This window comes from Suncus etruscus, chromosome 6 (genome assembly GCF_024139225.1).
Source record: "Suncus etruscus isolate mSunEtr1 chromosome 6, mSunEtr1.pri.cur, whole genome shotgun sequence".
In the NCBI taxonomy this organism is placed as follows: Eukaryota; Metazoa; Chordata; class Mammalia; order Eulipotyphla; family Soricidae; genus Suncus; species Suncus etruscus.
In genome coordinates this window covers 26,782,077-26,809,948 of record NC_064853.1, presented here as the reverse complement: position 1 = coordinate 26,809,948, position 27,872 = coordinate 26,782,077, and the positions used below count along the sequence as shown (strand labels likewise).

Sequence of the window (27,872 nt, the reverse complement as noted above, 5' to 3'; positions counted from 1 at the left end):
ACCTGGGATGGACCCAGCATCCCATATGGTCCCGAGTCTGCCAGGAGCAATTTCTGAACGCAGAGCCAGGTGTAACCCCTGAGCACTGTTGGGTGTGACCCAAAAACCAATAAATAAATAAATGTTAATTTATCCAATATATATTTACAACATCACAGAACCAGCTATCTAGTTCCAAAGTACTTATATTCTGCTTTTATGTGGTTTTTGTTTGTTTTTTTGGTTTTTGGGTCACACCAGCTGTGCTCAGGGGTTACTCCTGGCTATCTGCTCAGAAATAGCTCCTGGCAGGCACAGGGGACCATATGGGACACCGGGATTCGAACCAACCACCTTTGGTCCTGGATTGGCTGCTTGCAAGGCAAACGCCGCTGTGCTATCTCTCTGGGCCCTGCTTTTATGTTTTTAACCACATCTGATAATCCTCAGCAGATGTGCACAGATAATTTTACAATATTATGTTTCCTTCTACAAGTGATAAAACTTTTAACCCACTGGTATCCACTATGATAGCAGGCATCATAACTACCTTGACAGCTTGGTAAAATTTATGTTTCTGGCACCAATTCCAGAATTGATTTATGTTTATGTTTATGGTTTATGTTTTTAGGCACCAATTCTCAGTTTGAGATGGGCTCGAGAATGTTCATTTTAGGGGCCAGAGCAGTAGCACAACGGTAAGGCATTTGCTTGCATGTGCTAACCTAGGAAGGACCTCAGTTCAATCCTCCAGCATCCCATATGGTCCCCCAAGCCAGGAGCAATTTCTGAGTACATAATCAAGAGAAACCCTTGAGAATCATCGGGTGTGGCCCAAAAAGCAAAAAAAATAAAAAAGAATGTTCATTTTAACAAATTCCAGTTGATATTTACCATGTTTGACCTAGAAACGCTCTTGTTTTGGTTCTTTGGTTATGTTATGGTACTCAGGGGCTACTCCCAGAAAACTGTTTGGGATTATTCCTGGTGCTACAGGATAGAATACAGGTCTCTCACATGCAAAGTATGCAACTAAGCCTTAGAGTTATATCTCCAGCTCCTAGGAACATTTTTTGTTGGGGGAAAGGTGACGGTAGGGAGGTTAGGAAAGATGGGCCGCACACAGTGGCACTTGAGGGAGAAAGTGGGTTATTCTAACTGTTGAGAAAACCTGAGAGATGCTCAAGGGACCATATGCAATGCCAGGGATTCCAAAAGAGGTTGGCCACATGGAGGGTAGCAAATTGTCTCCTGTACTATCTTTCTGGTCCTATTAATAACTCTGAACCAAACCACAAATTCCCATCTCCCTATTTGCTAGTCAATTAAAAGAATTTAATTCAGTGTCAGAGCAACAGTATAACAAACTGGGTGATTGCCTTGTACGCAGCAGGCCTGGCCAAGTTTAATCCCTGGCATCCCATCTGAACCCCATGAACTACCAGGAGTGATTTCTGAGCTCAGAGCCAGGAGTAATCCCTGTACACTGTCAAGTGTGAGCCAAAAGCCAATGAAAAAAAAAATAATTTAATTCAATTTTAGTTTTAGAAATACAGAAACTATCTCCAAAGGACTAAAAACTATAGAAAAGAAACAATCTGACTAGCATTTAATCAAATTAAAAATATTTTTAATACTATTAGATTGCCACAGAGCTAGGAAAAGTGCCTAACAAGCAAAATAAAAGGTCAGCATCCTCTCACTGCAGATGGAAGTCATTTCCTGAAAAAGTGGACACTGAGCAAAATAACACTGTCAACCATCTGCTGGCAACAGACAACACATTTTTTAAAGTTAAAAGAAAATATTAACTTCATGTTGCCCTGAAAATAGTTTGCTTGACAAACTTGAAGCCAAAATGTTTCCAACAAACAGAACCAAAAAAGTGAGCTTTGTTTTTCTAATTGTATGATATATTATTCTAGTAGTCTCCCACAGAAATAAGTATAGCACCTATATCAAATGATGTGTCATAATCACCATACACACAATCAAGTCTGAACTGCAATAAAGTAGCAAATGTATTTTTACAAGTAGTCATAGATACTTACCGTATTTGCTGGCGAATAAGATGACACTTCAACCCATGAAAAACTTACTAAAAGTCGGGAGTCATATTATATGCTAGTATAAGGCATGCTGAAACCTGTTCCAGCTTCAGGGATGAGTGATCCGCACCCCTCTTACTTTTAAGAAGTAGCTTACTTGTAAGACTTTTAGGAAGTTTTTCATGGGCTGAAGGGTCATCTTATACGCCGGCCAATACGGTAATTAAATGCTTTTAGAATATCTTTTCTGTAATCTTAATCTCATAAGAGCATCAAAAATAAATCTACGCTTACTTATAAAGCGAGGGTTTTACTTTTGCTGATAATTACTTGTAACTGTCATTTTCTTTGACTATTTTCATTCTTGTTATAAATTATTTCCCACATTTCAGTAGCCATCAGTATCTCTAAAGAGCTTGTTAAAAACATAGGGTTTTTCATCTTTCTATAAAGATACTGATTCTCTGATTTGTTTAGAAATTTCTTTTCTAAAAAATTTTCTACTGTGGGGCCATGGGGATGGTGTTTGCCTTGCACGAAGCCAGCCCAAGTTTGATTCCCAGCATCCCACATGGTTCCCTAAGTCCACCAGGAGTAATTTCTGAGCTCAGAGCCAGGAATAACCTCTGTGCACCAACAGAAAGGCAAAAAAAAATTTTTTTTATTAAGTTCATGTTACTTTTGAGAGGCTCCTTTAAAGAGCCAGAGAATATATTGAGTAAGGCACTTGGCCTTCCTTGTAGCCAATCAGGGTTCATCCCCTATGACCTATATGGTTCCCTGAGTACAGAGCCAGAAGCCCTGAACACTTCTGGTTATGGCCTCAAAACAGAACTACAATAAAAACAACATGTGACGTTTTTTAAAACAATAAAATATAAGCAGAAAATACATAAAAGTTCAATTTCAATACATTGTGAACAAGCTAATATAAATACAGGTGCTTTTCATAAATCTCAAATTGCCTGAAACTCCTTACATTATATGATGACCCTACAAAATCTAATAAAAAACATTTTGTTGACTTTCAGTCTCAAAAACTTAGTTGACCAAAAATCAAGGCTTAATAAAAATGTAAAAGAAAAGAGGTGAAAAATATACTACAAAGTAAAAATAGATTGAGTCTATAGTTCCAGTGAATAGAAGAAAAAAAGAAAAAGTAATTTTATGGGTCCATGGAGGTAGGGCATTTGCCTTGCATGCAAAAGGACGGTGGTTCGAATCCCGGCATACCATATGGTCCCCCAAGCCTGCCAGGAGCTATTTCTGAGTGTAGGGCCAGGAGTAAACCCTGAGCACTGCTGGGTGTGACCCAAAAACCAAAAGGAAGAAAGGAAGGAAGGAAGGGAGGGAGGGAGGGAGGGAGGGAGGGAGGGAGGGAGGGAAGGAAGGAAGGAAGGAAGGAAGGAAGGAAGGAAGGAAGGAAGGAAGGAAGGAAGGAAGGAAGGAAGGAAGGAAGGAAGGAAGGAAGGAAGGAAGGAGGGAAGGAAGGAAGGAAGGAAGGAGGGAAGGAGGGAAGGAGGGGGGGAGGGAGGGAGGGAGGAAGGGGGGGAGGCAGGAAGGGAGGGAGGGAGGAAGGAGGGAAGGAAGGAAGGAAGGAAGGAAGGAAGGAAGGAAGGAAGGAAGGAAGGAAGGAAGGAAGGAAGGAAGGAAGGAAGGAAGGAAGGAAGGAAGGAAGGAAGGAAGTTTACAGTAGAAAAATCTGGCAATCCTCACCTTAACCAAGAGATAAAAGTTAATATCACTAGTGATGGGTGTGGTCATCACCTATCCACAGAATAAACAGGGAAGGCATTTCACATGGTATTCTTTTTTTTTTTTTTTTGGATTTATGGGTCACACCCGGCAGCGCTCAGGGGCTACACCTGGCTCTGCACTCAGAAATCACTCCTGGCAGGCTCAGGGGACCATATGGGATGCTGGGATTCGAACCACTGTCCTTCTGCATGCAAGGCAAACGCCTTACCTCCATGCTATCTCTCTGGCCCCTAGACCAAGGAACTATTGAAGATCAGAGATGCTGAGGAAATATGATGATTAAATGTGGCATATAATCCTAGAATATAAATTTCAAAAAAGAAAAAACTGATACGACTGAATCTTTGAGGCCAGAGAAATAATAGGTAAGTTATGGTCAACCCTGGTTCAATTCCCAGTACCACATCTAGTCCCCTGAGCACTGGCAGAAGCCTGAGGACCACAGTGTGTGGCCCCAAAACCAAGCAAACATAAAACAAGTCTTGAGTTTTATTAAATGTAATATAACAATGGTAGGGTTTTGTTTTTTTATTGTGCAGCCACACCTAACAGTACTCAGGGTTATACTCCAGGCTCTGCGCTCAGGAATTATTCTTGGTGGTTCTTGGGGGACCATATTCTATGCCAAGAAACAAATCCAGGTAAGCCACATGCAAGGTAAACATCTTACCTGTTATACTATCTCCTTAGTCTCCAGTGTTGGTATTTTAGTTCTGACAAAAGTACTATGATAATGTAATATAATGATACATAAAACTGAGAGAAAAATGCTAGAAAATTCACTAACTTTCTACAACTTTTCTATAAATTTAAACCCAATAAAAAAAAATATATAGGCCAAGGATATGGTTCACTGGTCAGCACTTGCTTGCATGTGAGACCATGGGTACCATTCTGGCACCAAAAGAAAAGTTATTCAATGCCCAGATTCAGCCTATCTCTACTACTAAAAGGAAACCAAAAGCAAATCTATAAAGCTTTGTTCAGCTCCAAATATTTATGAAAATGCAAGAACATAAATTCATTTGCCAAAAATTAAATTACTTTCATTTAAAAAGTAGTAGTTTCATCTACAATAAACCAAAGAAAGAAGTACCAAAAGTACCTGGCAGGTGACTGACATGGGTTTGACCCCACCTCATTTGGTCTCCTGAGCGCTCCATCATGAATAATTCATGAGTGCAGAACTAGGAGTAATCTGACCAACACAGGGTAGGTGACCACTCCCTCCCCCCCAAAAAAAGCAAACTCAAAAAAGGACTGTCGGGGGCAAGAGCAGTGGAGCAGTGGTAAGACATTTGCCTTGCACATGCTGACCTAGGACAGACCGAGCTTGATCCCCCGGCATCCCAGATGGTCTCCCAAGCCAGGAGCGATTTCTGAGCACATAGCCAGGAGTAACCCCTGAGCATCACAGGGTGTGCCCCCCCCCCCAAAAAAAGGACTTTCAATTTTAATAAAGAACAACACACTTCAGAATTCACCTTGAAACTTGACCAAGATTATAGTTCCTCTCCTAGGATGAATGGTTATTACACTGATATAATTTTGTGTACATTTTGAATTTCCAAAATGATACTTGATTAAAAATCTAGCCCTTTTGGAAAAAAATTCCATCAAGGCCTCATCATAGGCTTCTACTAAGACAGAGTCAGAGTTTTGGAAGATTTATTTCCAATACTTTAATATCCTAGTCTAATAATTTATCAATGAGAATACTGAGGTTTTTTTATTCATTCAAAGACATAAAAATAATTTTTGTTTTGTTTTGTTTTGTTTTGTTTTGGGTCACACCCGGCAGCGCTCAGGGGACCATATGGGATGCTGGGATTCAAACCACTAACCTTCTGCATGCAAGGCAAACGCCTTACCTCCAAGCTATCTCTCCGGCCCCCATAAAAATAATTTTTAAAGTCTACTTTACTATAACAGAGAGATAGTATAGTGGGTAAGGCATTTGCTTTGCACAGTCAATCCAGATTCAATCCCCAGAACCATATACAGTCCCTTGATGCCTACCATGAGTGATCCTGGGGCACAAAGTCAGGAATAAGCTCTGAGCTGCCAGGTATGGGCCAAAAACAACAAACAAATAAAAATCATTTTACCCTTCTCGAAAGTTATTTTAGTTATGGTCAAAACAAAAGGCATGACAACTCCTGGACCTTATAAACTCAATTAAAAATTAAAAAATTCAAATATATTCTAGATTCTTTATTTAATTAAACTGCTTGGTTTCAAAGAATATGAAAACATTTACATATGAAAAGAAACTTAGGGACCATTCATAAAAGGTTCACATGGCAACAGAAGCTGGACAAGTTAGAATCTCTCAGTAACTTTATTGATTACAACTAAAAGAAAATTTCATTTATCCTATGAAAAGAAACTGGCTCAGAATAACAAAGGTTAGGTATTCCACATAAGTGTTCAGGCTCAGTAAGATTTTATTCAGTGATAAAATAATTAGTTGTTAATTTTTTAAATCTATACTGTAATTCAACATTCAAGTGAAAATTTCTCACTAGTCGGGTGGGGAGGAGGGAGATTTGGGACATTGGTGATGGGAATGTTGCACTGGTGATAGGTGGTGTTCTTTACATGACTGAAACCCAAACACAATCATGTATGTAATCAAGGTGTTCAAATAAAAAAAAAAAAAAAGAAAATTTCTCACTAACTTCATTTTCAATTATTTCTACTGAAACATAAAACACGGGGCCAGAGAGATAGCATGGAGGTAAGGCGCTTGCCTTTCATGCAGAAGGACGGTGGTTCGAATCCCTGCATCCCATATGGTCCCCCGTGCCTACCAGGGGCAATTTTCTGAGCATAGAGCCAGGAGTAACCCCTGAGCGCTGCTGGGTGTGACCCAAAAACAAACAAACAAACAAACAAAAAAAAGAAACATAAAACACAACCAAAGCAGATATTAAATTTATTTTAATATTCAAAGATGAATGAAATCAGATCTTAGCTATTCAATTTTTTAAAAATATTGATGCTTGTAAGAAAATAAACATCATTCACTTGCAGTTATTATTACACTGGCTATATTGCAATTCCAACTGAAAAAAAATAGTATGAGCTATCTTGTCCAATCACTGAAAATAAAAAAGTTAAGTTAGGCAAAACCTATCTATAGAATTCTAGAGACTACTAGTGTGAAAAATTATAAGGAATAACCCTAGAATCAAAGTGATTAAATTAGCTAAATGGAAAACAGACGGTGATTCACCAGAAAAAAAAAATTGGGGGCTGGAGAGATAGCACAGAGGTAAGGCATTTGCCTTAGGCGCAGAAGGACAGTGGTTCAAATCCCGCCGGCATCCCATATGGTCCCCTGAGCCTGCCAGGAGCGATTTCTGAGTGTGGAGCCAGGAGTAACCCCTGAGTGGTGCTGAGTGTGACCCCCCCCCAAAAAAAAAGAAATAAAAAAAATTGAGAGGCCCCACACCAGTGGTGCTCAAGGATTACTTCTAGTAGGTTTGGGGAAACATTGGGTGCTGGAAAACAAACTTGGGAGAGCCATGTGCTAAGTACCCTACCCACTGTACTATCTCTCAGATCCCAGAAAATAATTTAAATGTCTTAATTATTGGAGTAAAGGTTAACCATTTTTTCTTAGGGTTTGATCTTCAACATATCAAATTAATAAGGAAAAAAAATCTTATTTCCAAATATTAGACAATAAAAAATAAGGAAGCGTATTATCAACCATTAATGATGATGATGATGATGATGATGATGATGATGATGATGATGATGATGATGATAAAGGGGCCAGAGATAGCAATGAGTGGGATACTTGTCTTGCATGAGACCAACCCAGATATAGGCTGACCCGAGTTGATCCCCAGCATCCCACATGGTCTGCTGAGCACTGCCAGGAGTAATTCCTGAGTGCAGAGATAGGAGTCACCCTGAACACTGGCAGGTGTGGCCCCAAAACAGAACAAAAATGTTTAAAAAAAAAATAGTGGCCAGGGCCCGGAGAGATAGCACAGCGGCATTTGCCTTGCAAGCAGCCGATCCAGGACCAAAGGTGGTTGGTTCGAATCCCTGTGTCCCATATGGTCCCCCGTGCCTGCCAGGAGCTATTTCTGAGCAGACAGCCAGGAGTAACCCCTGAGCACTGCTGGGTGTGGCCCAAAAACCAAAAAAAAAAAAAAATAGTGGCCAAGACAAGAGCGCAACTTGAAGGGCTTTTACCTTGCATGCCAACCTGGATTCCATACCCCGTATCCCTTATAGTCTTCCGAGCACAACTAGGATTCCTGAGTACAGAGACAGGAGTAACCCCGATCATCGATGGATGCAGCCCAAAGATTAAGAAAAAATGAATCTTAATAGGCTAATTTCCAAATAAGTGATCAAAAGAGAAATTATAGAGTTACCTCTCAAATTCAAAAGTTCTGCCTAAGCTTTAAGGAAGAAACAAACACAAGAATGAGATATCCAATTACTAGGAATCATTAGTCTTCATTTATCAAAATATTCTTCATAAATGAAATGAAACAAAAGTATTAATCACATTTTCTTGCAATGAAATAAATGTGAATTGGGAAGGGGTATATTTCAAATTATATATATATATATATATATATATATATATATATATATATATATAATTTGAAATTATTTCCTTCATATCTTAAAGTCAATAAAGAATGTATGGAGTGCCTGGAAAGATAGCACAGCAGCGTTTGCCTTGCAAGCAGCCGATCCAGGACCTAAGGTGGTTGGTTAGAATCCCGGTGTCCCATATGGTCCCCCGTGCCTGCCAGGAGCTATTTCTGAGCAGACAGCCAGGAGTGACCCCTGAGCACTGCTGGGTGTGGCCCAAAAAAAAAAAAAAAAAAAAAAAGAATGTATAGGACCGGGAAGATGACTGGGGGTTGGAGCACATGTCTTGCATTAACAAGAACGGGGTTCCATGCCTAGCACCACACAGTCCTCCAGCTTAGTAGCTCTGGATATGGTCCAACCCCAACTTTTTATTTATAGAAATAAGATATTTTATATAATTTAAATAAATATAAATATAAAAATTACAAATTTCAAATGTATTTTTAAAAATGGCAAAATATACAATTTTCAATACCCATTTGTTTTAAAGCATTTTATCAATGACCTATGAATTCTAGGTAAAATGGTCAAACAGTACACTAAGAAAAATAAAGCCATTCTCTAAGAGCCAAGTGGAAGGAGGAAGGAAGCCTTATATGCTTAAGATTTTGAGAATATTAAATTACTCACAACTGCAAACTCATCTCTATCAAGCATTCCATCGTGGTCAATATCACTCAATTCCCAAACCTTTAAAAAAAGAAAGATTAATATTTTTATTTGTGTCATTTAAAAATACAAAATATTCAAATGCTAGGGCAAGTTTTACCTAAATCTCTTTTGTTGCTGGGGATTGAACACACACATGTTCAGGCATGCACTGAGATACAGCCCTGGTCCCTTAATACTAAAGAATGCTTCCCTCAGAAGTTTCAATTATACTGATTACATAGTTTATCATCTCACTATTTTATGCTATATTAATATTATTGCAAAAAGAAATAATTCTTAATACAACTTTTTGGGGGGGTTATATCCAGTGGTGTTCAGAACTTACTACTACTGGTTCTGTGCTGAAGGATCACATCTGATAGGGTTTAGGGAACCATACAAGATGCTGGAGATCAAACCTACGTCAAACACATGTAAGATAAGTGCTCTATCTTCTGTACTATCTCTCCAGCCAACAATAGCAAGTTTTTTTTTGTGTGTGTGTGTGTGTGGTTTTTGGGTCACACCCGGCAGTGCTCAGGGGCCACTCCTGGCTCCATGCTCAGAAATTGCTCCCGGCAGGCACGGGGGACCATATGGGACGCCAGGATTCGAACCAATGACCTTCTGCATGAAAGGCAAACGCCTTACCTCCATGCTATCTCTCCGGCCCCAATAGCAAGTATTTTTAAATAGAATTTCTTTTATAAATATTTTTGGTTTTAGTTTGGATTTTTTCAGGTGGGCGGTGGGGTGCCACACCCAGCTCAGGGGTTATTCCTGGCTCTGCATTAAATAATTATTCCTGAGGGTACTTAGGGTACCATATGGTTTGGGGGCCATACCCAGCAGTGTACAGGCCTTACTCCTGGCTCTAAACTCAGGAATCACTCCTAGAAAATCTCAAACTATATGAAATGCTCAGGATAGAATCAAGTCTGTTGCATATTAGGCAAACACCTAATATATACTGTACTATCACTCCAGCCCTACTTTATAAATTTTTAATAGAGGTCATGCCCAGCAGTGCTGGGAGATAAGAGTTGGGAAGGACAATCTAAGGCCATTCCCAAGAAAACTCTGCCCAGAGAGTTTGCTCAGTCCAGCAGCTCTCAGGGACAACAAGGACTGTCCCCAGTGATGGGCAAAGCTTCCTGTGCACTACTTGAAAGGCCCCCCAAATTAAGCAATTAAAATGTTTAAGGATCTAGGGCCTTATAAATAATACAGCCAATAGGGCATTTGTCTAATATATGGCAGACCCAGGTTTGATCCCCCATGCCTTCCAGCAGCGATTTCTGAGTACAGAGCCAAGAGTAACTCCTGAGCGCCACCAGTGTGGCCCAAAAACAAAAAGAAAAAAGAAAGAAAGCTGGAAATCTCAGAGTAAACAAGACTGAAATAGGAAGATAAAAATGAAAGACATTCTTGCAATAATTTTCATAGACAAAAGAGAGGAGGGCTGGAAGTTCCAGCTTACTACATGAAGCTTACCACAAAGAGTGATGAGTGTACTTAGAGAAATAATACATTGAGAACTATCATAACAATGTGAAGGAATGAGGGAAGTAGAAAGTCTGTCTAGAGTACAGCGAGGGTAGGGTGAGGAGTAGGGAGATTTGGACATTGGTGATGGGAATTTTGCACTAGTGAAGGGGGGTGTTCTTTACATGACTGAAACCCAACCACAATCATGTTTGTAATCAAGGTGTTTAAATAAAAATATTAATTTAAGGGCCCGGAGAGAGAGCACAGCGGCGTTTGCCTTGCAAGCAGCCAATCTAGTACCAAAGGTGATTGGTTCGAATCCCGGTGTCCCACATGGTCCCCCGTGCCTGTCAGGAGCTGTTTCTGAGCAGACAGCCAGGAGTAACCCCTGAGCACCGCCAGGTGTGACCCAAAAACAAAAGCAAACAAACAAAAATATTAATTTAAAAAAAATAGGAAGATAGAAAGAAGGAAATCATTATGTAGACAGTCAAAGGGGTTGGCAGTAGACATTCCAGCTGACAGGGGTGATCATGAAACTATGATGTGACCAATTTTACTAAAAGACTCTTAGTAGTACATATGCAACCACAACCCAGGCAGATTATTAGGTTGGTGCAAAACTGGATTTTTATCAGGAAGGCTAGAATAACAGGGCAAAGGAATCAAAAAGTAAAGACATGAAACTTAGATCAAATAATTCAAATTGGATGTAAAGAAAAGTAAACTCAAAAGATGAAGTAAAAGTTTGAGGTTTTATTCTTTTTTCCTTCATTCCCTTTGGTGACAATGGAATCAAACCCAGGACCTCGCATACTTAAAGCATGTACTTCATTGCTAAACCTCAGCCATGAACCCAGGGATGAAGGTCTGGGATAAAAGCACTTGCTCTGCAGGCCAGAAACCAGATTAACTCCTTGTTACCATCCATATGCAATCACACACACACACACACACACACACACACACACAAATTCCTTGTTACTGTCCATATGCAATCATACACACACACACACACACACACACACACACCAGTGTGATCTCTGTCATATTGTACCCATTGCAAACTAAAGTGCACAACCCTAGTTACTGTCCACATGCATGACACACACACACTAGCCACAGACACTAAAATACACAACCCTTGTTACTGTCCAAATGCAATCACACACACACACACCAGTGTGATCTCTGGCATACTGTAGCCACAGCAACTAAAGTGGACAACCCCAGCAAGCATATGGATGGACACCACAACTAAAGAGTATGACCCACTGCAAGCATCACAACCACGCATGTGTGCAACATCCAACAACAAAGGAAAGCGAAGTGCTCTAATGACTAGAAAAGAGATCTAGAGAGACAGGAAATTTTGGAGAGTAAAATTTGTTGTATTTCAGTGATGAAAATTGTTTAATGCCAAGGCCCCATTATACAGTTGTAAGTTTCCTTTTTCTTTTCTTTTCTTTTTCGTTTTTTTTTTTGTTTTTTTGTTTTTTTGGGTCACACCTGGCGGCGCTCAGGGTTACTCCTGGCTCTGTGCTCAGAAGTCGCTCCTGGCAGGGACCATATGGGATGCCAGGATTCAAACCACTGTCCTTCTGCATGCAAGGCAAATGTCCCACCTCCATATATATCTCTAGTCCAGCTATAAATTTTCAGAAATTAAGTCAGGGAACTGAAAGGCCAGGGCTTTCAGCACAAAAGAAAGGGCTCTAACTCAAAGAGCAGGTACACACAAAGCTAATTTCAAGCACACCTATTTAAAAAATAATTACCATATATAGAAATAATTTAAATATTAAATCAGAAAACATAAAAATTATGCAACAATACAACTTAAAAATTATTTCCATGTATTTTTTTTTTGGGGGGGCCACACCCGCTGACGCTCAGGGGTTACTCCTGGCTATGCGCTCAGAAGTCGCTCCTGGCTTGGGGGACCATATGGGACGCCGGGGGATCGAACCGCAGTCCGTCTCCTAGGCTAGCGCAGGTAAGGCAGGCACCTTACCTCGAGCGCCACCGCCCGGCCCCTCCATGTATTTTTTTTTAAAAAGCAGTGAACTGTGTGTACTTATGGAAATACAGAAAACACATAAAAATTTCATTTAGGATTTAGTAATATCTTACTCTTCCAAGGATATCCACAGGTAACTTAGAGTTAAGCAACACTGGCTTCACTTTATCACCGGACAGAAACCCATTCTCTGGATTCAGACTATCAAAAATTGCATCATATTTGGCCTTATCTTCAGACTGCAATGGAAAAGAAGATCACAAGTCAAATAACAATGAAAAAGAGTTAACTTAAGTTATGTCTGTTATAAGTCCTCAAAAAATTAAGCGTGTACTTTTTGGGTTTTTTTTTGTTTTGTTTTGTGAGCCATACCCTGTGATGTTCAGAGGTTACTCCTGGCTATGTGCATAGAAATTGCTCCTGGCTTGGGGGACCATATGGGACTCAAGGAGGAAGAACCCAGGTCCGCCCTGGGTCAGCTGCATGCAAGGTAAATGCCCCACCACTGTGCTATTGCTGCAGCCCCTAATAATGTACTTTTTAAGTATTTGCTGAAAAAGCATGTTTTCGATTTCCTCAAAGTGTATCAGAATATATGTTAAGTTAAAAACAATTCTCTTCAAAAAAAAATTCTCTTCAAAGTCCATTATAAACAAAATTTCTTTTGTAGATAAAACACTATCTTTGCTCCACTACTGTCAGATTAGAACCAAAAAGACTTTAGGGATAGGACAGGCTTTGAGAAAAGCATCTTGTCCAACCCTCTCTTTTACACAGATTCGCTGTAAAGGTGTAATTTCTTTTCTTTTCTTTTCTTTTTTTTTTTTTTTTTTTTTTTTGGTTTTTGGGCCACACCCATTTGATGCTCAGGGGTTACTCCTGGCTATGCGCTCAGAAATCACCCCTGGCTTGGGGGGACCATGTGGGACACCGGGAAAGGTGTAATTTCTATATGAACTGGGGCTGGAGAGAAAGTTCAGCAGACAGGCTCTTTGCCTTGCACACAGCCAACCAGGGTCCGATTCCTAGTATCCATCCCATACCCTGCCAGAAATAATATCTGAATATTGAGTCAGGAGTTACTTTTGAACACCATCAGGTGTGGCTCAAAAACAAACAAATAAGAACATATATCTATATATTCGAGTATAAGCTGAGCCCCAATTTTACACTAAAAACTGGGAAAACACACACACATATATATATATACCCAAAACAATTACAATAATTGAGGAATCAGTAGGTTAAATGTTTTTCAATATTTATTGCTAAAGAAAAACTGTATTAACTAGCAACAATAACTTTAAAACTTTAAATAAAGTATAAAAAAAAGGTAGCTTAACAGGTAATCAAGCTAAATCACAAAGGTTAAAGTCCTTCAAAACTGGACTCCTGGGGCCAGAGAGATAGCATGGAGGTAAGACGTTTGCCTTGCATGCAGAAGGTCAATGGTTCAAATCCCAGCATCCCATATGGTCCCCCGAGCCTGCCAGGAGTGATTACTGAGCGTAGAGTCAGGAGGAACCCCTGAGCACTACCAGGTGTGACCCCCCCCCAAAAAAAAAAACTGGATTCCTCCTCCTCATCATCATCTGTATGTCCAAACAAGAGCTTCAGCTGTATCTGATGTAAGGGTATCAGCATAGACATTGTCATCATCACTGCTGTCGGTCTCATAAAAAGCACAGAATATTGTGGGTTAAATAGTTCAGTGGCATAGAGATGGAAAAATTTGAGCCGAAAAACCAGAACTTGGCTTATATTCGAGTATATATGGTAATATAGCTAGTCAGACCAATTTTGTGTCTTTCCATACTATGGTGTAAGCTACAATGCAAAGCCAAATTTTAAAAGAAAACCACTATCATAAAAATAATTATTTTGGGTCCAAAGTGGTGACGCAAGCGGTAAGGCGTCTGCCTTGCCCACACTAGCCTAGGACGGACCGCATTTCAATCCCTCAGCATCCCATATGGTCCCCCAAGCCAGGAGCAATTTCTGAGCACTTAGCTTAAATTAGTTTTAAGCTGGCAGGGTTGGGGGGGGTCCATCCTGGGTCGGCCACGTGCAAGGCAAATGCCCTACCACTGTGTTATTGCTCCAGCCCTGGTCTCTAGAAATCATGTGAGGATATAATAGAAATTTATAACAATTTGTTATAAACCAAAAAGAATAACGATTTGTTATAAACCAAAAAAAGTTAAGTTTTCTGGTTTTGGACACACCCAGCAGATTTCAGGGCTTATTCCTAGTTCTGTCTCAGGAATCACTCCTGGTAGGCTCAGGACCCATATAAGGTGGTGAGATTGAACCCGGGTCAGCTGCATGCAAGGGAAATGTTCTAACTTCTGTACTATCTTGCTGGGCCCATAAAAATTGGGTTAGTTTTTTGACTTTTTGTAGATACTTATTAAAGGTATGATATGCTATATTCTAATACCATTTAATTTTATAATGTTAGGAATCTGAAACTGAAAAGTAATTATAACTATTTAAGACTTCATAGCTTTGGGGCCCAGACTCGGTAAAGAGTCTACCTTGCCTGTGCTAGTGTTAGACAGACCGAGGTTCGATCCCCCTGCGTCCCATATGGACCCCTAAGCCAGGAGCAATCTCTGAGCGCATAGACAGGAGTAATCCCTAAGCATCAATGGGAGTGGCCCAAAAACAGGAAGAAAAAAAAAGATTTCATAGTTTTTAGAATCATAGAGATTATTTAATTAGCCAGAGTTTTCAAGCAAGAATAACACTAATAGGAAACTAACTATTCATCAAATATTTTAGTTAATTGGAGATTATGACATAACTATTTTGGGTTTACACTTAAAAGACATCACATTAGATCAATACAAATTGTCATAAATTCCTATTATATCCTCAAACAATTTCTAGAGACCAGGGGCTGGAGCAATAACACAGTGGTAGGGCATTTACCATTGCACGTGGCAGACCTGGGATGGACCCCCCCCTCCCCAACCCTGCCAGGAGCAATTTTGGAGCGCAGAGCCAGGAGTAACCACTGAGTGTCACCGAGTGTGGCCCAAAAACCAAAAAAAAAAAATTTTTTTTCTAGAGGCCAAAGTGATAAGCACAGGGACTAAGACACTTGCCTTGCATGTGGCCGACCCTGGAACAATTCCTGGCACCACCTTGGAGGACCCAGAGTAGACCAGTGTGAAAGTTCTCACAGCTATCCAACCTTGGACCCTTGCACTGAGCTACTGACCCAGATGGCCAAATATTGCTGCAAAGCTTCCTGTGCACTATTTGAAAGGCCCCCAAAATTAAGCAATTAAAATGTTTAAGGATCTAGGGCCTTATATATAATATAGCCGATAGGGCATTTGTCTAATATATGGCAGACCCAGGTTTGGTCCCCAGTATCCCATATGGTTCTGAAGCACCACCAGAAGTAAGCTTTGAACACCACTAAGTGTGGCCCCAAAACAAAACAAAACTAATATAAGGACCAATATTTCAACCTACTGTGCTTAAATAATAAAAATAAAAATCTAACAAATTTATCCTTACTTACATGCTAAAAATAGGGAGCAAAGATTATTTGGACAGAAAGCAAAGTAAATAGGGTAAGGAGAAAAACACACAAGAAAGAGTACTTACCTTTACAGCCCATGGGAGATCAGCTGTAGCTGTTCCAGTGATTAGCAAAGGACTACTGGTATCATGCTAAAAAAGGCAGAGAGCACATGGAGAACTGAAATCTAACAACACTACACAATGGAGAAAAAGTGGTCTTTGAATTTAAAATATACATTTAAAATGCTGGCTCTCAATGCACACAGGATATATTTTAACTTCACTATTTTACATTAATCCTATTATGTAAGGACAAATAACAAGAACTATTTTTGCAGTGTTGGATACATAAATGACTGTGGACAAAGAAAAACACATATTATAGAAGAAATTTTGTTACCAGAAAGCTAAATATAACCAAAAAATATCAATAAATTATTATCAGATGACATTTCCCAGATACTACAGAAGCTATAACAAGAACTCAGCCGGAGCAGAGGCGCAAGCAGTAAGGAGTATGCCTTGCAGTGTCTAACCTAGGATAGACCACGGTTTGATCCCCTGGGTCCCCATATGGTCCGCCAAGCCAGTAGCAATTTCTGAGCGCATGGCCAGGAGTAGCTCCTGAGTGTCACTGGATGTGGTCCAAAATACAAAAGCAAAACAAAATAAATGATTTCTAAGTTACAACTACATGATGTCTAATTTAAATCTAACTTAAATAAAATATTTTGTTATTTAAAATAGCGAACTATATATAGTTGCTTGCAGAGATAGGTGAATATATTTGAAATTTTTTTCATAAAAAAAAAATAGATGGGCAACAAATTCTTCAAATTAACCTCTGACTTCAAGCCTAAAGTTTGGGGGTGGGGGGAATCACACCATTCAAATTAAATTGGTAACACTTAACAAAATATCTCAAATATTGAATTTTAAGACAATCATAGAGAACTACAAAACTTCTGGGAAAGAGATAATGCACTAGCACCATCAAAATGAGATAAAATGACAAAAATGAGAACAAGAACAACATGATAGAGTATGGATAAACGGACAAATTAAACAGAAAAATCTAGAGAGGAATCAAAAAGAACATAATAACATGATAATAAATATAATGTAATTGGCTTGACTCACATTTTGGTCCACACACCAAAAAAAAAAGTAATTGGCAGGGGCCAGAGAGATAATACAATGTGTAAGACGCTTGCCTTACATGCAGCAGACCCAGGTTCGATTTCCAGCACCCAAAATGGTCCCCTGAGCCTGCTAGGAGTCATCCCTGAGCAAATCCTGAGCACTGCCAGATAAAGAAAAACAAAACAAAACAAAAAGACAAAAAAAATGTAATTGGCATAAACTCCACTTACATTACACTTGTCAATTATCAAAAAGGCAAGCATCCAAAGTCTGACAACATTATGTTAGCAAAAGTGCACTCAATAAATAGCTGGTGGAAGTATAAACTAATACAACCACTATATAAAAGACAAGTTAATAATCTAAGTGAAAATGACAAATGCACTAATTTTTCAAAAAAAAAAAATTCCACTTAGAGAATTTTGGGGCTGGAGAGATAGATAGCACAGCAGTTTGCCTTGCATTCAGCCAATCCAGGACGGACCTGGGTTCGATTCCCGACATCCCATAGGGTCCCGAGCCTTCCAGGTGCGACTTCTGAGCACAGATTCAGGACCCCGCCCCCCAAAACAGAGAATTTACACATAGTTCTATATACAAGACATGTATTCAGAGTAACTAACGTTATTTTAGAATATAATAGTAGTAACTAGCTAAAAGCTGATCAATAGAAAGTCAAACTATGGTAAATAATAGAAGCAAGGAAATTCTGTGCAGTACTAAAAATAATACTGAATAAGCTTATTTTTAATGGTACATAAGAACCATTAAAACATAAATTCATTCTCCAACGGAGGTAAGGGAGATAAAGCCAAAGGGCTAGTGTATGTGCTTTATTTGAAGGAGGCGTGGGCTCACTCCCAAGCATTGCGTGGTCCCCCTCAGCATCATAGCCAGTGACCAAGAACAGTTCTGAGCACTGCCCAGTGTGACTAACCCAAACTCTTGCTTTAAAAAAAAAAGGGGGGGGGGGAATAGAATTGTGTCATAATCCAAAGAGAGAAAAAGTATTTATATTTCTTTATACATATTCAGAATAGCTCTAAAAGGATACTAAAGAAACACAAAACAACAGCAGCAGCCTTTAAGAGAGAAAATCAGATAGTGGAGGTGGTTGAAGTGTCAAAAGGAAAGAATTCAATGTACTAACTATAATTTTCAAATTATGTGATATCATTTTGGTAAGTTAAAAAACACTGAAAATAGTTCTTACAAATCGTGGTGGAGGAACAGCCAAGTTTAAGCTATTCAATGAAACCTCAAATCCATTCTGGGCACATGCTACAAGACGTAGAGCAACAAAAAATTCCTGAGAAAGAAAAGTATGAATATTAATAGCATAATATATCTATCCATCTATCCATCCATCAATTCATCCACATGCATACCTATAATATGAAAACATAAAATAATCACAATTACCCAAGTTTTTGTGTAGCGACAAATATTATAGTACTGGGGCCAAAGTGATATTTGCCTTGCATTCAGCCAACCTGGATTTGATTACCACATCTCATATGCTCCCCGAGCACTGCCAGGAGTAATCCCTGAGTACAGCCAGCTGTGACCCAAAATAAATATATACATATATAAATACATACATACATACATATAACTGTACTGTTCTTTAAAACTGAGAGGGGATCTAAGTACAAATATTTTAAGTAGCAAAAATGTGCTGAGAAAATACTTAAAATTACATAATTGGAAATTATTACAAAAGTGATTATCATGTTTCAAATAATTGTTAATAATATTATAAAATATATATATGCAAAAGCTAAAGTATCGAGCGTAGAGTGTTTGCTTTGTATGAGACTGGCTCTGGAGTTGATCCTGAGTTTGATCCTCCCAAAGCATAGAGGTAGAAGTATGCCCTAAGCACTGCCAATTGTGGCCTAAAACATACAAATAAACCAAAAAGGCTATTTATCATTTTAGTATGGAAAAAAAAAAGCTAAGGGCTGCTGTGTAGCTCAGGACAGAACACTTGAGGTGTGTGGTATGAGTTCAATTCTTTATCTTCACTCATAAATTCTTGAAAAAATATTTGATTTTATTTGCTCCATGAGCTTCTATGCAATTTGACTTTAACCCCATGATATCTAGATAAACTACTGCCTTTTTGCCCCTGTTTATTATTTCTTTATTCTTTGTTTTTTATTCTTTACTGCTACTGTTCTTTTGGAAGCTTTTCAAATTTCTTCTATTGGAGTCAATGCTTCCTCCAATGTGTAAATGCTCATATACTATATTTAACATTGACCCTCATTCTATGAGATTCCATTACTCTCAGGAATCCAATCTACTCCCTCATTATGGATGGACTCAGAAGTCCTGCACTAAATTCTAATTCTGCTACTTAGTTATGAAGTCTTGGGAAAATTAAAAAAAAAAAAACTTTTCCCCTTTTGGAGGGGGGGATAGGAGGGGATGGCTTGGACCACACTCGGCGGCGCTCAGCTCCTGGCAGGCTCAGGGGACCCTATGGGATGCCGGGAATCAAACCAGGGTCCATCCTGAATCAGCCACTTGCAAGGCAAATGCCCTACAGCTGTGCTATCACTCCAGCCCAAGACTCTTCCATTTTAAAGGATGAATAGGGACCAGAGAGATAACAGCAGCAGCTAGGGCACTGGCTTTGCATGTGGCCAATGCAGGTTTAAACCCTGGAATTCCATATGGTTCTCCAAGCAATGCCAAAAATAATTCCTAAACACAGAGCCAGGTGTGAGAAACTAAAAATAAATAAATAGCTTTAAAACATAAAATTAAAAAAATGAAAAGGATTAATAGACAGCTGCATCATGTACACACATTGGCCAGCACCACAGCATAATTTTACTACTGCCCATGAGTAATATCAGAAGAGATGTAAGCCATGTTGCTAAAATTCACAGGTATATTGGTCTTCCAACTGAAAACTCTGCCAAAGCGCTGGTAGCCACACCCATAACCCACAGCCTCCACTGTGCCAAAAAGCCAACTTCAGTGCTTCACAACTAATCTCTACAGAGACGTCAAACTGACGAAAATTCCAGTTACAGAGGTTTTCAGGCTGAAAACTCAGGGTGGGGCTGACAGCCCCCAGCCCTATTCCATACTACTAGAAGCCATATCCTACAATCCTAGATGCATCTAGATGCACCACATCCTACAATCCCCACCATGTAAACCCATTTACAGATCCTGGAGTTCCTGGGGCAATACCCAGTATTGACAGCCCAGTAGGAGCACATCAAATTAAATGAGAAAATAGGGGCCCAAGCGGTGGCGCTAGAGATAAGGAGTCTGCCTTGCAAGCGCTAGCCTAGGATGGACCACGGTTCGATCCCCCAGCGTCCCATATGGTCCCCCCAAGCCAGGAGTGATTTCTGAGCACATAGCCAGGAATAACCCCTGAGCGTCACCAGGTGTGGCCCCAAAACAAAAACAAATTAAATGAGAAAATAGAATCCAACTAAGCTCAATAAACAAAAACACTAACACAGAAGGCTCAACTAGAAGCAAACAGCTTAGTAAACTCTCCATCAATGACTTAATGATGTCTCTAGCACTACCAGAAAAGACCCTTAATAGCAGAGTCAAGAGTAAACCTGAATGCTGCTGGGTGGACCCTCCGCTAAAATAAGCAAGGTGGAAGAGAGCCTTTATACCACATGTGGTGCCCTGGCCTCATACTCTTTACCTTCAGAACTATTCTGCTATGTGTAAGTTGCAGTGATCTGTTTAGAAGTCTGCTTAAGTTAAGAAACTCCAGGAGAACAGTGTCACCAAACTAATACTAACCTTCAGGAATAAGTTTTGTTAATGCTTATTGATCAGAAATAGTTCACTGTTGAGACAATGCTCTTATAAAACCCTAATGCTGTTGGAAAAAAAAATTCTTAACAAAAAAATAATGACTCTTTTTATGGGCCCGGTGAGATAGCATAGCGGTGTTTGCCTTGCAAGCAGCCGATCAGGACCAAAGGTGGTTGGTTCGAATCCCGGTGTCCCATATGGTCCCCCGTGCCTGCCAGAAGCTATTTCTGAGCAGACAGCCAGGAGTAACCCCTGAGCACCGCCGGGTGTGGCCCAAAAACAAAAAAAAACAAAAAAAAAAACAAAAAAAAAAAAAAGACTCTTTTTAAATATAAAGCACTCTAAGTTCAAATGAATTTCTAAAACTTACTTGTTTGTTCAGGATACCTTTGCCATCTGTGTCAGCTAAATCCCAAATCTGAAATTCAAACAAATATAAATCAATCTATATTTAAAAAAGTATCTTAAACAAATTAATTCCCTGTAATTTGTAGCATATTCTTGGTATAAAATTAAACATATAAAAAAATCTTTAAAGGTCACTTTGAGTAAAGAAACTTATAACCAGTGAAGTTAATTGACTTATTCAAGAATACTGACTGCCATAAGGAAAGAACTGGAACGCAGTTTCTAACTTTAGTTCAATACCTTTTCTTATAAACTGAAGTTTCAAATCCAAGTCCAATGCTCTTTCCACTAATATACACTATCTTAATTTTTAGATCCTCATTAAAATTTTATTTTTTTCTTATGAGCAAGACAAAGTAGCTGCTGTACATTTTTAAAGAAAGTGTCAATAAAGGGAGTGAATATATTTTAGTAATTCTGAAATTGCCAACAAATATTTAAAATAGTTTTAAATAGTAAGTATTAATAACTTCTTAGGATTCTGAATACTTATCAATATCATAAACTAGTTTTCCCAGTAGAACCTTCCTTCTCTCTATGCTATTTTCTAAGCCTCTCATCCCTTACTCTGCACACCATTTATTAAAAACACAGTTGGAGACAGTTGTAATAGAGGAAGCACAAATGCAGCCAACTCTCAGAATAGGTGGCAAGGTTCCCAGTCTGTACTGTTTTTCCCCTCAAATTCCAAATGTACTTACTTCCTCATTTCATCCTACTAAAAAAATGTTTTCAAAAACTCTGAAAAGCACCTATTTGGGGGGGGCGGTTTGGGGCCATACCCGATTGACGCTCAGGGGTTACTCCTGGCTATGCACTCAGAAATTGCCCCTGGCTTGGGGGAACCATATGGGACACCAGGGGATCGAACCACAGTCCGTCCTACGCTAGTGCTTGCAAGGCAGACAACCTTACCTCTAGCGCCACCTTCCCGGCCCAAAACACCTGTTTTTTAAGAAAGTAAATCAATCACATACCAAAAATACCCTGCTTTGCATTACTCTTAATTATAAACAGGTTTTAACTCTAAGTTTCTAGATGCTATCTCTCAAAATTTGCATCTAACTAACCTACACTATTAAATATCCATTTAAAAATCTAGTTATAAGAATTACCTTTCCAAGTACCAAGTCTGGAAGTCCTGATTTTTTCAGGAAAGCAGCAGCATCAGAGGCCAATACCCTTCCAGTATTGCTTGTATCCACCTGAAAAGATACAAAATGTAAATTGATAACCAACAGGAAGAGCAAATTATCATCATTTTACCTTCCTTCTTCTGTTAGGTAAATAAACTTAGGAAAAAAATTTAGGTTGAAACACAAAGGCCAAGAATATATAAAGAAACATAAAGAGTATACCATCTAGAAAACACTTGCAGTTTACAAATTGTTTTTTATCACACCCATAACACAAATAAAGAAGCTTAAACTCAGAGGACATTAAGCAAATTAGTGAGGTCATAACAATAGCAAACATCTTCTGACTCTTACCTTCTAAATTTGTCCATTTAATCCCAATAAACTTAAAACGATAATGGAGTGGGGGGACAGGATCTTAAGTCTTTTGACAAATAGCTGAATATGTTATTTATTTCAACTTTTAGAAGGGTTGGGGGAAGGTTTTTGGGCTATGTCTAGCAATGCTCAGAACTTACTCCTGGTTCTGAGCTCAGGAATCACTCTGGCGTGCTCAGGGGACCATATGGGAGTGCTAGGGAACAAGAGTTCTCCTGAAAGGCAAGCACCCTACCCACTGTACACCATAAACTATTTTTAAATCAAATTCAATTATACTTATTCTTAGAACTTACAATACTTTTAAAATAAAAAATGAATCAAAATAGTATCAGCTCCATAACCACCAACATGATAAACTTAAAGAAAAAAAAATTTTTATGTTAACTTTCTGAAACACATTAAGGGAAGAAACACGTCAATTTAACTGACAGGGACTTTCCTTTAAGACAGAATGAGGTCAGCAAGAATGAAAAAAGGCATTAAAACAAAAATAACTCACTTCTGTAAAGATGTCCTAAAGAAAAGTTTTATTTGTAAAAATAGAAAGTAAGGGCCCAGAGAGATAGCACAGCGGCCTTTGCTTTGCAAGCACCCGATCCAGGACCAAAGGTGGTTGGTTCGAATCCCGGTGTCCCATATGGTCCCCCGTGCCTGCCAGGAGCTATTTCTGAGCAGACAGCCAGGAGTAACCCCTGAGCACCGCCGGGTGTGGCCCAAAAACAAAACTAAAAAAAAAAAAAAAAAAAAAATAGAAAGTAAATTTTAAAAACTCACAGGAAAGACTCGTGTATCAGATTATTTGTTAGCTATCTGCTTTTCCAATTTAAAAACTAAGTTTGCTGTAAACATATTTTTAAAAAAAGTACAAATCGGTCAAACCCAGCAAAAAAGCAAAAGAGAAACCCTTTTACCAAGTGTTCAAACATGGGCTAAATCTGTCACTCAGTGAAATGACTTGTCCAATCTAAATTGGGGTAACAATGAAATATGAAAAGTTTTGGAAAACTTGCCTCAAAAATTCGCCAGCCTTTTTTATTTGGTTTTGTTGTTTTCCCCCTGCTGACTAGGCAGAGTGAAAAAGAAAAACCTACATCCAGAATAAAAACATGGAGATACTCAGGAGAAAAACTGATCAAACTCTTAAATAAGTATTTGTTTACTATATTCCAATAAAGAGTTTTACTACCAGAGCTAAAGAGGCAGCACTTGGTTAAAGTACTCGCCCTGCACCTGGCTAATCTGGGATCACACACGAGAGCACAGCTGGGAATTACCCCTCACCAGCAGTACAGGGAGTGATCCTTGCCCCTACAGCAGGACACCTACCAGAGAGATGTGGCCAAAAAAATGAACATAATTTTTACTACTGCCCATTCTTCCACTTACTATAATAAATTAAACACATCATAAGCATTTGTCATCTACAGACCATTTCTGCTTGTACTATGATTTTGCCAAAAAAAAAAAAAAAATCAGCTAGAAATAAGTCTTGATTGAACAGTGTCAGTATATGGAGTGGACTCTTACCAGGTATTCTGATTAATTAACACTTCAAGTTACAGGCTTTCCTAGGAACAATTTCTGAGCTGACATCTCTCTCAACTTTAACACTGAACTGTCAGACTAAGCCAGGAATTCAAGAATTCTTTATAGTTTTTTGTTCAGACATAACAAGTCACTCTTAAGAAACAGTGATTGACTTTATGCAGTCACCGTCTTACAAAGCAATCCCCCAAAAAAACTAAGCTGCAGTCTGGTTGAGAAAAATATCAATCTCAATAGTAAAGCAGGATTACTTTTAAACAGGCTAGAAACTTAGCATATATAGAAAATCTCAAATTTAAGATCGATTCACTCAAATTTATACATATTACACTGTTAGTAAAATAACAGAGAGGGGAAATTTCTATCTAGCCTCAAGACAAAGTTAATCAGAAATGTTGGGAGTGGCCAAAATTCCCAAACCCTAAAAACAAAGATTTTGAGATTCTCTTTTTGTTTTGTTTTGTTTGTTTTGTTTTGTTTTGTTTTTGAGCCACACACCCAGCGGTGCTCAGGGGTTTACTCCTGGCTCTGTACTCAGAAATCGCTCCTGGGTGGGCCGGAGAGATAGCACAGTGGTAGGGCACTTGCCTTGCAAGCGGCCAACCCAGGACTGATGGTGGTTCAAAACTGGCATCCCATATGGTCCCCTGAGCCTGCCAGGTGTGATTTCTGAGCTCAGAGCCAGGGGTAACCCCTGATCGTTGCCAGGTGTGACCCAAAAACCAAAAGAAAAAAAAAATCATTCCTGGCAGGCTCATGAGACCACATGGGATACTGTGGATTGAAATCAGGTCCATCTTGGTTTAAGTCAAATCCTGGTATAAGTCAAATACACAAGCAAGATGTTTCTCTGACATTCTAAAAAAACTAACTTTTTGTCTGTTAGCGAATATAAATCTTCATAACTCATATTCTAATCTTATTGGCTCACCCAGAATTGTAAGTCTTAAAAAAAGTCCTTGATCCCTATTTTGGTAATTCTACAATAAATTATAATTTACAGTGATTTTTTGGGGGGTTTTGGGGGTTTTCTTGGGTTGTTTTTTTTTGGTTACTGCTGTGTTTTAGTTTGGGGCTAGAGGTCACAGTCTGCTGTATTTAGGGCTACTCCAAGCCCAGAAGTGCTTGGGGGATCATGGTCACTCCCAGAAGTAGATCATGTGGTACTAAAGGAGGTCAAAGCTCTTGCTTCTTTTTTTTTGGGGGGGGGGGGCACACCCATTTGATGCTCAGGGGTTACTCCTGGCTAAGCACTCAGAAATTGCGAGGTGGCGCTAGAGGTAAGGTGTCTGCCTTGCAAGTGCTAGCCAAGGAAGGACCGTGGTTCGATCCCCCGGCGTCCCATATGGTCCCCCCTAGCCAGGGGCAATTTCTGAGCACCTAGCCAGGAGTAACCTGAACCCCCCCCCCCAAAAAAAAAAACCTTAAAAAAAAAAAGAAACTGCCCCTGGGGGACCATATGGGACGCCAGGGGATCGAACTGTGGTCCTTCCTTGGCTAGCGCTTGCAAGGCAGACACCTTACCTCTAATGCCACCTTGCCAGCCCCTAAAGCTCTTGCACATCACAGAGCAGGAGCTCCAACCAGACTTATCTCCCTGGCCCGAGTCATATTTTTAACTTTGACAAAATTAAACTTTAATAAGATTATTTTTGGGGGTTTTGTTTTGTTTTGGTTTTGTTTTTGGGTCACACCTGACAGCGCTCAGGAGTCACTCCTGGCTCCATGCTGAGAAATTGCTCCTGGCAGGCACAGGGATATGGGATGCCGGGATTCGAACCACCATTCTTCTGTATGAAAGGCAAATGCCTTACCCTCCATGCTATCTCTCCGGCCCCAAACTTTAATAAGTTTTTAAAAGAACAGAAAAGTCATTTTTATTTGACTCACACAAATTAACTTGAATATTATATCTAGCTAAATATATGAATATTTGGGGCAAGGATTTTAAGTGTGTGTATATGACATTAAACTATTGGACTTAATTACCCTTAAGATTTCTTCAGTTTTTTAGAATGTGTCAGAAGCAGTAAGTTCTCAAAATAGAAGAGTAAAGAACCATTGACGGAGGGAAAAAAACACAACTTATTTGGCTAGCTAATTATCTACATATGTATAACCAAAACTTTAAAGTCTACTTTCTGTTAATCAAGAAAGAAAAAAAAATTAATCTTACCTGTCTATAGTATTTTTCATATACAGGATTCCCACTTGATAACTGAAATTAAAAATAGAAATTAAATGCTATTTAGTATTCTATTAACATATTTTCATTAATTTAGATAGATTTAAAATAATGTCAAGTTTTACTTTCTTTCAGGGAAGAAAGGGAAGTATAATATAAGGGGAATAAATATGGGGCCGGAGAGGTGGCACTAGAGGTAAGGTGTCTGCCTTGCAAGCACTTGCCAAGGAAGGACCGCGGTTCGATTCCCCCGGAGTCCCATATGGTTCCCCCAAGCCAGGGGTGATTTCTGAGCGCTTAGCCAGGAGTAACCCCTGAGCATCAAACGGGTGTGGCCCAAAAAACAAAACAAAAAAAGGGGGGATAAATAAAAGCAGCTACTAGTACAACTAAGAATTAAAAGGCGGGAGAAAGGCAAAAAAAATTTGTTTGTTTTTGAGCCACACCTGGTGATGCTCAGAGGTTACTTCTGGCTATATGCTCAGAAATCACTCCTGGCTTGGGGGACCATATGAGATGCCAGGGATAAAAAAAAAATTGTTTTTTGGCTTTTTGGGTCACACCCGGCAGTGCTCATGGGTTATCCCTGGCTCTAAATTCAGAAATCACTCCTGGCAGGCTCGGGGGACCATATGGGATGCCAGGATTCAAAGCACCTTAATTCTGCATGCAAGGTAAACGCTTTACCTCCATGCTATCTCTCTGGCCCCAGGATAGAATATTTTAAGTCAGAGAGATAGCACAGAGAGAAGGGCATTGGCCTTGCACATAGACAACCAGGGTTTAACCCAATCAGGGTTTAACCCCAGCATCCAACATCATTTCCTGAGCCCCTCCAGGAGTTAATTCCAAAGTGCAGAGCCAGAATGAGTATCGCCACCCACCCATCCTCCCCCAAAAAAAGATATAACAAATATGGGGTAAAAATGCTTTAATTAAAGACAACTCCAAGGAGTGAAAGATGGCACAGCAGGTAGGGTGCTTGTTTTGCAATGAAGACAACCCAGGTTTGATCCTCTACATCCATATGGTCCATCAAGAATGATTCCTGGGGGCCAGAGAGAAAGCAAGAAGGTAAGGCATTTGCCTTACATGCAGAAGGACAGTGATTCAAATCCCAGCATCCCATATGGTCCCCCGAGCCTGCCAGGAGCGATTTC

General features: G+C 39.4%; 1 protein-coding gene across 2 annotated transcripts in view; it reads right to left on the bottom strand.

Moving 5' to 3' along the window:
* Positions 1-27,872, bottom strand: part of EPS15 (epidermal growth factor receptor pathway substrate 15) — a 169,472-nt gene that overhangs the window by 102,577 nt on the left and 39,023 nt on the right. For both annotated transcript variants that reach the window (XM_049774674.1, XM_049774675.1), the window contains exons 2-8: positions 26,704-26,745; positions 22,581-22,670; positions 21,428-21,475; positions 18,467-18,562; positions 16,195-16,260; positions 12,687-12,812; positions 9,045-9,104 (exon numbers count right to left, since the gene is read on the bottom strand). In XM_049774674.1, coding sequence (XP_049630631.1) covers positions 9,045-9,104; positions 12,687-12,812; positions 16,195-16,260; positions 18,467-18,562; positions 21,428-21,475; positions 22,581-22,670; positions 26,704-26,745 — 528 coding nt within the window. The remainder of the gene's footprint in view (positions 1-9,044; positions 9,105-12,686; positions 12,813-16,194; positions 16,261-18,466; positions 18,563-21,427; positions 21,476-22,580; positions 22,671-26,703; positions 26,746-27,872) is intronic.